This window comes from Petromyzon marinus (genome assembly GCF_048934315.1).
Source record: "Petromyzon marinus isolate PM22_M1 ecotype Great Lakes invasive population chromosome 67 unlocalized genomic scaffold, UKy_Petmar_22M1.pri1.0 chr67_unloc.3, whole genome shotgun sequence".
Taxonomy (NCBI): domain Eukaryota; kingdom Metazoa; phylum Chordata; class Hyperoartia; order Petromyzontiformes; family Petromyzontidae; genus Petromyzon; species Petromyzon marinus.
The window spans coordinates 613,487-624,518 of record NW_027422593.1 but is presented as its reverse complement, the minus strand read 5'-3'; the positions used below and the strand labels follow the sequence as shown (position 1 = coordinate 624,518).

The following is an 11,032-nucleotide window of genomic DNA, read 5'->3' as shown; positions in this document are numbered from 1 at the left end:
GGGGAGGGGCTGGGCGGGGCGCTGGGGGGATGGGGGAGTGGGTTGGTGGGAGGGCGCTCGCACTACGCCCAGCGACAACTCACGCCCTACGGATACACGCTGGGTGGGAGGGGCTTGGGGAGTGGGAGGGGCTTGGGGAGTGGGTGGGGCTTGGGGAGTGGGTGGGGCTTGGGGTGGGCGGGGCGCTGGGGGGATGGGGGAGTGGGTTGGTGGGAGGGCGCTCGCACTACGCCCAGCGACAACTCACGCCCTACGGATACACGCTGGGTGGGAGGGGCTTGGGGAGTGGGAGGGGCTTGGGGAGTGGGTGGGGCTTGGGGTGGGCGGGGCGCTGGGGGGATGGGGGAGTGGGTTGGTGAGAGGGCGCTCGCACTACGCCCAGCGACAACTCACGCCCTACGGATACACGCTGGGTGGGAGGGGCTTGGGGAGTGGGAGGGGCTTGGGGAGTGGGTGGGAGGGGCTGGGCGGGGCGCTGGGGGGATGGGGGAGTGGGTTGGTGGGAGGGCGCTCGCACTACGCCCAGCGACAACTCACGCCCTACGGATACACGCTGGGTGGGAGGGGCTTGGGGAGTGGGAGGGGCTTGGGGAGTGGGTGGGGCTTGGGGAGTGGGTGGGGCTTGGGGTGGGCGGGGCGCTGGGGGGATGGGGGAGTGGGTTGGTGGGAGGGCGCTCGCACTACGCCCAGCGACAACTCACGCCCTACGGATACACGCTGGGTGGGTGGGGCTTGGGGAGTGGGTGGGGCTTGGGGAGTGGGTGGGGCTTGGGGTGGGCGGGGCGCTGGGGGGATGGGGGAGTGGGTTGGTGGGAGGGCGCTCGCACTACGCCCAGCGACAACTCACGCCCTACGGATACACGCTGGGTGGGAGGGGCTTGGGGAGTGGGTGGGGCTTGGGGAGTGGGTGGGGCTTGGGGTGGGCGGGGCGCTGGGGGGATGGGGGAGTGGGTTGGTGGGAGGGCGCTCGCACTACGCCCAGCGACAACTCACGCCCTACGGATACACGCTGGGTGGGAGGGGCTTGGGGAGTGGGTGGGGCTTGGGGAGTGGGTGGGGCTTGGGGTGGGCGGGGCGCTGGGGGGATGGGGGAGTGGGTTGGTGGGAGGGCGCTCGCACTACGCCCAGCGACAACTCACGCCCTACGGATACACGCTGGGTGGGAGGGGCTTGGGGAGTGGGTGGGGCTTGGGGAGTGGGTGGGGCTTGGGGTGGGCGGGGCGCTGGGGGGATGGGGGAGTGGGTTGGTGGGAGGGCGCTCGCACTACGCCCAGCGACAACTCACGCCCTACGGATACACGCTGGGTGGGAGGGGCTTGGGGAGTGGGTGGGGCTTGGGGAGTGGGTGGGGCTTGGGGTGGGCGGGGCGCTGGGGGGATGGGGGAGTGGGTTGGTGGGAGGGCGCTCGCACTACGCCCAGCGACAACTCACGCCCTACGGATACACGCTGGGTGGGAGGGGCTTGGGGAGTGGGTGGGGCTTGGGGTGGGCGGGGCGCTGGGGGGATGGGGGAGTGGGTTGGTGGGAGGGCGCTCGCACTACGCCCAGCGACAACTCACGCCCTACGGATACACGCTGGGTGGGAGGGGCTTGGGGAGTGGGAGGGGCTTGGGGAGTGGGTGGGGCTTGGGGTGGGCGGGGCGCTGGGGGGATGGGGGAGTGGGTTGGTGGGAGGGCGCTCGCACTACGCCCAGCGACAACTCACGCCCTACGGATACACGCTGGGTGGGTGGGGCTTGGGGAGTGGGTGGGGCTTGGGGAGTGGGTGGGGCTTGGGGTGGGCGGGGCGCTGGGGGGATGGGGGAGTGGGTTGGTGGGAGGGCGCTCGCACTACGCCCAGCGACAACTCACGCCCTACGGATACACGCTGGGTGGGAGGGGCTTGGGGAGTGGGTGGGGCTTGGGGAGTGGGTGGGGCTTGGGGAGTGGGTGGGGCTTGGGGTGGGCGGGGCGCTGGGGGGATGGGGGAGTGGGTTGGTGGGAGGGCGCTCGCACTACGCCCAGCGACAACTCACGCCCTACGGATACACGCTGGGTGGGTGGGGCTTGGGGAGTGGGTGGGGCTTGGGGAGTGGGTGGGGCTTGGGGTGGGCGGGGCGCTGGGGGGATGGGGGAGTGGGTTGGTGGGAGGGCGCTCGCACTACGCCCAGCGACAACTCACGCCCTACGGATACACACTGGGTGGGTGGGAGGGGCTTGGGGAGTGGGTGGGGCTTGGGGAGTGGGTGGGGCTTGGGGAGTGGGTGGGGCTTGGGGAGGGGCTGGGGAGGGGCTGGGCGGGGCGCTGGGGGGATGGGGGAGTGGGTTGGTGGGAGGGCGCTCGCACTACGCCCAGCGACAACTCACGCCCTACGGATACACGCTGGGTGGGAGGGGCTTGGGGAGTGGGAGGGGCTTGGGGAGTGGGTGGGGCTTGGGGTGGGCGGGGCGCTGGGGGGATGGGGGAGTGGGTTGGTGGGAGGGCGCTCGCACTACGCCCAGCGACAACTCACGCCCTACGGATACACGCTGGGTGGGAGGGGCTTGGGGAGTGGGAGGGGCTTGGGGAGTGGGTGGGGCTTGGGGTGGGCGGGGCGCTGGGGGGATGGGGGAGTGGGTTGGTGGGAGGGCGCTCGCACTACGCCCAGCGACAACTCACGCCCTACGGATACACGCTGGGTGGGTGGGAGGGGCTTGGGGAGTGGGAGGGGCTTGGGGAGTGGGTGGGAGGGGCTGGGCGGGGCACTGGGGGGATGGGGGAGTGGGTTGGTGGGAGGGCGCTCGCACTACGCCCAGCGACAACTCACGCCCTACGGATACACGCTGGGTGGGAGGGGCTTGGGGAGTGGGTGGGGCTTGGGGAGTGGGTGGGGCTTGGGGTGGGCGGGGCGCTGGGGGGATGGGGGAGTGGGTTGGTGGGAGGGCGCTCGCACTACGCCCAGCGACAACTCACGCCCTACGGATACACGCTGGGTGGGAGGGGCTTGGGGAGTGGGAGGGGCTTGGGGAGTGGGTGGGAGGGGCTGGGCGGGGCGTTGGGGGGATGGGGGAGTGGGTTGGTGGGAGGGCGCTCGCACTACGCCCAGCGACAACTCACGCCCTACGGATACACGCTGGGTGGGAGGGGCTTGGGGAGTGGGAGGGGCTTGGGGAGTGGGTGGGGCTTGGGGTGGGCGGGGCGCTGGGGGGATGGGGGAGTGGGTTGGTGGGAGGGCGCTCGCACTACGCCCAGCGACAACTCACGCCCTACGGATACACGCTGGGTGGGAGGGGCTTGGGGAGTGGGAGGGGCTTGGGGAGTGGGAGGGGCTTGGGGTGGGCGGGGCGCTGGGGGGATGGGGGAGTGGGTTGGTGGGAGGGCGCTCGCACTACGCCCAGCGACAACTCACGCCCTACGGATACACGCTGGGTGGGTGGGGCTTGGGGAGTGGGAGGGGCTGGGGGAGGGGCTGGGGAGGGGCTGGGCGGGGCGCTGGGGGGATGGGGGAGTGGGTGGGAGGGGCTGGGCGGGGCGCTAGGGGGATGGGGGAGTGGGTGGGAGGGGCTGGGGGAGGGGCTGGGCGGGGCGCTGGGGGGATGGGGGAGTGGGTTGGTGGGAGGGGCTGGGTGGGGGGGGTGCTTGGGGCGTTGGGGGGAGCCTGGGGGGGTGAGTTGGGGAAGGGGCTGGGGGGGTGGAGCTGGGGGGGTGGGGAGTGGGTGGGGGGGGGTGGGGAGTGGGTGGGAGGGGCTGGGTGGGGGGGGGGCTGGGGGCGTTGGGGGGGGGCCTGGGGGTAGGGCGGGGCGCTGGGGGGATGGGGGAGTGGGTGGGAGGGGCTGGGTGAGTGCGGGGGGGGGCTGGGGGGTGGGAGGGGCTGGGTGGGGGGGGCCTGGGGGTCGGGGGCTGGAGCTTGTGGGGGAGTGGGTGGGAGGGGCTGGGGGGGTGTCATCATCTTCGTTGTTGGCGTTGATATAGTTGTTGATGTTGTTGATGATGTTGTTGTTGTTGTCGATGTTGTTGATGTTGTTGATGTTGATGATGTTGTTGATGTTGTTGTTGATGTTGTTGTTGTTGTTGATGTTGTTGTTGGTGTTGATGATGTTGATGATGTTGTTGTTGTTGATGATGTTGTTGTTGTTGATGTTTGTAGACGTGGAGGTGAAGCTGGATGAGGATGGCTTTGTGCTGCCCAGCTCCCACCGGGAGGACGTGCACACACGGTGAGCGTCACATCACCATCACCATCACCACTGTCATCACCACCACCACCGTCATCACCACCACCACCACCACCACCGTCACCACCACCACCACCGTCACCACCACCATCACCACCACCACCACCATCACCACCACCACCACCGGCACCACCACCACCACTGTCACCACCACCACCGTCACCACCACCACCGTCACCACCACCATCACCGTCACCACCACCACCACCGTCACCACCACCATCATCACCACCACCATCACCACCACCACCACCGTCACCACCACCACCAGCACCGTCACCACCACCACCATCACCACCACCATCACCACCACCACCATCACCACCACCACCATCACCACCACCATCACCACCACCACCACCACCACCACCGTCACCACCACCACCACCACCACCATCACCACCGTCACCACCACCACCACCATCACCACCACCACCACCACCGTCACCACCACCATCACCACCACCACCGGTGTGTGCCCCTCCCCCACTGCCAGGCTGGCGCTGTGCCTGGACGGGCCGCGCCGCTTCTGTGCCAACTCGCGTGTGCTGCTGGGTCGCGACGCCATCAAGCAGCGCCATCTGAAGCTGCTGGGCTACCACGTGGTGCAGGTAGGGGGGCACGGGCACAGGCAAAGCCGTCACCACCGTCACCACCACCACCACCACCGTCACCACCACCGTCACCACCACCACCACCACCGTCACCACCGTCACCACCACCACCACCGTCACCACCACCACCACCGTCACCACCGTCACCACCGTCGTCATCACCACCACCACCGTCACCACCACCACCACTGTCACCACCACCACCACCGTCACCACCGTCACCACCGCCACCACCGTCACCACCGTCACCACCGTTACCACCGTTACCACCGTCACCATCACCACCGCCACCAAAGTCACCACCGTCACCACAACCCCCCACACACTACACCCCCATCCCCCCCCGGGTGCTCGTATTGTTGTTGTTGTTAAGGCCGAGGTGGAGGAGGTCACAGGCCACGGCGTCACGGGGTCACGGGGTCACGGGGTTATGGGGCCACGGGGCCACGAGTGATGGGCCATGTGAGGGAGTGTGTGAGATTGTTTTACAACTGTTGCGAGTTTTGATTGTCTGACAAGTCGTGTCCCCCGCGTGTCTCCGTGTCCCCGTGTCTCCGCTTGTCCCCGTGTCTCTCCCCGTGTCTCCCCGTGTCTTCCCCGTGTCTCCCCGTGTCTCCATGTGTCTCCCCCGTGTCTCCCCCGTGTGTCCCCGTGTCTCCCCTTGTCTCCCCGTGTCTCCCCCCGTGTCTCCCCGTGTCTCCCCCGTGTCTCTCCCCGTGTCTCCCCGTGTCTCCCCGTGTCTCCCCGTGTCTCCCCGTGTCTCCCCCCATGTCTCCCCGTGTCTCCCCGTGCCTCCCCCCGTGTGTCCCCGTGTCTCCCCTTGTCTCCCCGTCTCCCCCGTGTCTCCCCCGTGTCTCCCCGTGTCTCCCCGTGTCTCCCCCCGTGTCTCCCCGTGTCTCCCCCGTGTCCCCACATGCCTCCCCCCTGTCTCCCCGTGTCTCCCCGTGTCTCCCCGTGTCTCCCCGTGTCTCCCCCGTGTCTCCCCCGTGTCCCCACGTGTCTCCCCCGTGTCTCCCCGTGTCTCCCCCGTGTCTCCCCGTGTCTCCCCGTGTCTCCCCGTGTCTCCCCTTGTCCCCATGTGTCTCCCCGTGTCTCCCCGTGTCTCCCCTTGTCCCCATGTGTCTCCCCGTGTCTCCCCCCGCCCCCCGCCCCCTCCGCGCGTGTCTCAGATCCCGTTCTTCGAGCTGGAGGTGCTGTCCTCTCGCGACGAGCATGTCGACTTCCTCCACAAGAAGCTCTTCCCACACTCCTTCCGCCTGCAGTGGTGACTACCCCGCACGGTGGCCGGTCCACGCCGCCGGTGATTAACCGGGCGGCGTCGGTGGCCCGTCGGCGAACGCCTTGCCCACTCGACCAGAGAATTGCCGCCGTGTAATGGTGTCGTCCACCACGTGTCTGTGTGTAATGGTGTCGTCCACGTGTCTGTGTGTAATGGTGTCGTCCACCACGTGTCTGTGTGTAATGGTGTCGTCCACGTGTCTGTGTGTAATGGTGTCGTCCGCCACGTGTCTGTGTGTAATGGTGTCGTCCGCCACGTGTCTGTGTGTAATGGTGTCGTCCACGTGTCTGTGTGTAATGGTGTCGTCCACGTGTCTGTGTGTAATGGTGTCGTCCACGTGTCTGTGTGTAATGGTGTCGTCCGTGTCGTGTCTGTGTGTAATGGTGTCGTCCACGTGTCTGTGTGTAATGGTGTCGTCCACCACGTGTCTGTGTGTAATGGTGTCGTCCGTGTCGTGTCTGTGTGTAATGGTGTCGTCCACCACGTGTCTGTGTGTAATGGTGTCGTCCACGTGTCTGTGTGTAATGGTGTCGTCCGCCACGTGTCTGTGTGTAATGGTGTCGTCCACGTGTCTGTGTGTAATGGTGTCGTCCGTGTCGTGTCTGTGTGTAATGGTGTCGTCCACCACGTGTCTGTGTGTAATGGTGTCGTCCACGTGTCTGTGTGTAATGGTGTCGTCCACCACGTGTCTGTGTGTAATGGTGTCGTCCACCACGTGTCTGTGTGTAATGGTGTCGTCCGTGTTGTGTCTGTGTGTAATGGTGTCGTCCACGTGTCTGTGTGTAATGGTGTCGTCCACGTGTCTGTGTGTAATGGTGTCGTCCACCACGTGTCTGTGTGTAATGGTGTCGTCCACGTGTCTGTGTGTAATGGTGTCGTCCACCACGTGTCTGTGTGTAATGGTGTCGTCCGTGTTGTGTCTGTGTGTAATGGTGTCGTCCACGTGTCTGTGTGTAATGGTGTCGTCCACGTGTCTGTGTGTAATGGTGTCGTCCACGTGTCTGTGTGTAATGGTGTCGTCCGCCACGTGTCTGTGTGTAATGGTGTCGTCCACGTGTCTGTGTGTAATGGTGTCGTCCGCCACGTGTCTGTGTGTAATGGTGTCGTCCGTGTTGTGTCTGTGTGTAATGGTGTCGTCCACGTGTCTGTGTGTAATGGTGTCGTCCGCCACGTGTCTGTGTGTAATGGTGTCGTCCACGTGTCTGTGTGTAATGGTGTCGTCCACGTGTCTGTGTGTAATGGTGTCGTCCACCACGTGTCTGTGTGTAATGGTGTCGTCCACGTGTCTGTGTGTAATGGTGTCATCCACGTGTCTGTGTGTAATGGTGTCATCCACGTGTCTGTGTGTAATGGTGTCGTCCACGTGTCTGTGTGTAATGGTGTCGTCCACCACGTGTCTGTGTGTAATGGTGTCGTCCGTGTCGTGTCTGTGTGTAATGGTGTCGTCCGTGTTGTGTCTGTGTGTAATGGTGTCGTCCACGTGTCTGTGTGTAATGGTGTCGTCCACCACGTGTCTGTGTGTAATGGTGTCGTCCACGTGTCTGTGTGTAATGGTGTCGTCCACGTGTCTGTGTGTAATGGTGTCGTCCACGTGTCTGTGTGTAATGGTGTCGTCCGTGTTGTGTCTGTGTGTAATGGTGTCGTCCACGTGTCTGTGTGTAATGGTGTCATCCGTGTTGTGTCTGTGTGTAATGGTGTCGTCCACGTGTCTGTGTGTAATGGTGTCGTCCACGTGTCTGTGTGTAATGGTGTCGTCCGCGTCGTGCCTGTGACCTTGTGTCTGCGTGTCTGTGACTTTGTGTCTGCGTGTCTGTGACCTTGTGTCCGCGTGTCTGTGACCTTGTGTCTGCGTGTCTGTGACCTTGTGTCTGCGTGTCTGTGACCTTGCGTCTGCGTGTCTGTGACCTTGTGTCCGCGTGTCTGTGACCTTGTGTCTGCGTGTCTGTGACCTTGTGTCTGCGTGTCTGTGACCTTGTGTCTGCGTGTCTGTGACCTTGTGTCTGCGTGTCTGTGACCTTGTGTCTGCGTGTCTGTGACCTTGCGTCTGCGTGTCTGTGACCTTGCGTCTGCGTGTCTGTGACCTTGTGTCTGCGTGTCTGTGACCTTGTGTCTGCGTGTCTGTGACCTTGCGTCTGCGTGTCTGTGACCTTGCGTCTGCGTGTCTGTGACCTTGCGTCTGCGTGTCTGTGACCTTGTGTCTGCGTGTCTGTGACCTTGTGTCTGCGTGTCTGTGACCTTGTGTCTGCGTGTCTGTGACCTTGCGTCCGCGTGTCTGTGTGTCCGCGTGTCCGCGTGTGCTGGTGTCGTCCGTGTGTCGGTGTTTGTGTCCGTGTGTGTGTGGTGTGGAACCCGTGTGTGTGTGTGTGTGGTGTGTGTGGGTGGTGTGTGTACGGTGTATGTGCGTGTGTGTGTATGGTGTGTGTGGTGTGTGTGCGGTGTGTGTGTATGGTGTGGTTGGTGTGTGTATGGTGTATGTGTGTGTACGGTGAGTGTGTGTAGTGTGTGTGTACTGTGTGTGTGTGTGTGTAGTGTGGTGTATGTATGGTGTGTAGTGTGTGTGTACTGTGTGTGTGTGTGTAGTGTGGTGTATGTATGGTGTGTGGTGTGTGTACTGTGAGTGTGTAGTGTGCGTGTACTGTGTGTGTGTAGTGTGGTGTGTGTACGGTGTGTGTGTGTGTACGGTGTGTGTAGTGTGTGTGTGTAGTGTGTGTGTGTGTAGTGTGTGTGTGTAGTGTGTGTGTGTGTAGTGTGTGTGTGTGTGTAGTGTGTGTGTGTGTAGTGTGTGTGTGTGTGTAGTGTGTGTGTGTAGTGTGTGTAGTGTGTGTACGGTGTGTGTGTGTAGTGTGTAGTGTGTGTAGTGTTTGTGTGTGGTGTGTGTGTGTAGTGTGTGGTTTCTATTTACTCTCGGACTGCGTTGTCACAGTTTGTAAATAAAGGTGTTGTTGGTGATGTTGTTGCACGAGTCTATGGGTCTCTGTGTGATGAGTCTGAGTCTCTGTGTGAGTCTATGGGTCTCTGTGTGGTGAGTCTATGGGTCTCTGTGTGGTGAGTCTATGGCTCTCTGTGTGGTGACTCTATGGCTCTCTGTGTGGTGAGTCTATGGCTCTCTGTGTGGTGAGTCTGTGGGTCTCTGTGTGTGTAGTCTATGGGTCTCTGTGTGAGTCTATGGGTCTCTGTGTTTAGTCTATGGGTCTCTGTGTTTAGTCTATGGGTCTCTGTGTGAGTCTATGGGTCTCTGTGTGTTTAGTCTATGGCTCTCTGTGTGTTTAGTCTATGGGTCTCTGTGTGGTGAGTCTATGGGTCTCTGTGTGGTGAGTCTATGGGTCTCTGTGCGGTGAGTCTATGGGTCTCTGTGTGTTTAGTCTATGGGTCTCTGTGTGGTGAGTCTATGGGTCTCTGTGTGGTGAGTCTATGGGTCTCTGTGCGGTGAGTCTATGGGTCTCTGTGTGTTTAGTCTATGGGTCTCTGTGTGGTGAGTCTATGGGTCTCTGTGTGATCAGTCTATGGGTCTCTGTGTGGTGAGTCTATGGGTCTCTGTGTGGTGGGTCTGTGGGTCTCTGTGTGGTGAGTCTATGGGTCTCTGTGTGGTGAGTCTATGGGTCTCTGTGCGGTGAGTCTATGGGTCTCTGTGTGTTTAGTCTATGGGTCTCTGTGTGGTGAGTCTATGGGTCTCTGTGTGATCAGTCTATGGGTCTCTGTGTGGTGAGTCTATGGGTCTCTGTGTGTTGAAGCTTGATCCATGCTTGAACACATAGCCGTGATATGAGTGGGTGACGTCACTCCAGATGAAGCAGCTCCCCCTCATTAATAAACATGAGTGAATGACGTCACTCCACATAAAGCACCTCCCCTTCATTAATAATCACGAGTGGATGACGTCACTCCACGTGAAGCACCTCCACTTCATTAATATTCATGAGTGGGTGACGTCACTCCACATGAAGCACCTCCCTCATTAATAATGAGTGGGTGACGTCACTCCACATGAAAGCACCTCCCCCTCAATAATCATGGGTGAATGACGTCACTCCACATGAAGCACCTCCCCTTCATTAATAATCATGAGTGGATGACGTCACTCCACATGAAGCACCTCCCCTTCATTAATAAACATGAGTGAATGACGTCACACCACATGAAGCACCTCCCCCTCATTAATAATGAGTGGATGACGTCACTCCACATGGCTATCCACATATACAAACACAGAGACAACGGAGAAGATGGATTCTGGCTTAGCAATCATTGGAAGGATTTGATAAACCATTTCGGGTCTTAATTGATTGTTCACGCTTTAAGGTGGCTTTCAGACCGCATCCATTATTTTCGTCTCCCCCCTCCTCTTTTCAGAACATAGATGGACTCATATTCTTAGCTCTTTCGGTAAAGTCACGTTGAAGGGAAACAATCAAATAATAAAAAATATATAAAACAATAAAAATTCTCACGACGTTTCGACCATAACACAAACGGTCGTCATCAGGTGTGTCGGTTTGCATTAATTAAGTTATTAAGGGAAACAACAAAACAATTAATTAATTCGTTTATTAATGCAAACCGGCACACCTGATGATGACCGTTTGTGTTATGGTCGAAACGTCGTGAGAATTTTTTATTGTTTTATATATATTTGATTCTTTTATTGTTTCCCTTCAACGTGACTTTACCGAAAGAGCTAAGAATATGAATTACTGCAGTCACAAAAGCTTTAAATAAAAAAAATAGATGGACTCGTCCATCTGAATAAATGGCAAATCGCTCTTCTTGGTGGTAACGTTAATTTAAAAAAAACAACCACCACTTTTTTAAAAATTTCTTGCCGTGGTGTTCACACCTGATGATGATTGCTTGCGTTGCAGTCGAAACGTCGTGAGAATTGTATTGTTTTATATGTTTTTTTATATTGTATTGTTTCCCTTCTACGTGACTTTACCGAAAGAACCAA

At 60.3% G+C, this 11,032-nt stretch overlaps 1 protein-coding gene across 2 annotated transcripts in view; it reads left to right on the top strand.

Annotated features, from left to right (window-relative positions):
* Positions 1 to 9,036, top strand: part of LOC116956747 (uncharacterized) — a 34,188-nt gene extending 25,152 nt beyond the window's left edge. For both annotated transcript variants that reach the window (XM_076057995.1, XM_076057994.1), the window contains exons 7-9: positions 4,107 to 4,176; positions 4,691 to 4,805; positions 5,978 to 9,036. In XM_076057995.1, the coding sequence (XP_075914110.1) occupies positions 4,107 to 4,176; positions 4,691 to 4,805; positions 5,978 to 6,076 (284 nt within the window). In that variant the 3' untranslated portion in view covers positions 6,077 to 9,036. The remainder of the gene's footprint in view (positions 1 to 4,106; positions 4,177 to 4,690; positions 4,806 to 5,977) is intronic.
* The last annotated feature ends 1,996 nt before the right edge of the window (positions 9,037 to 11,032 follow it).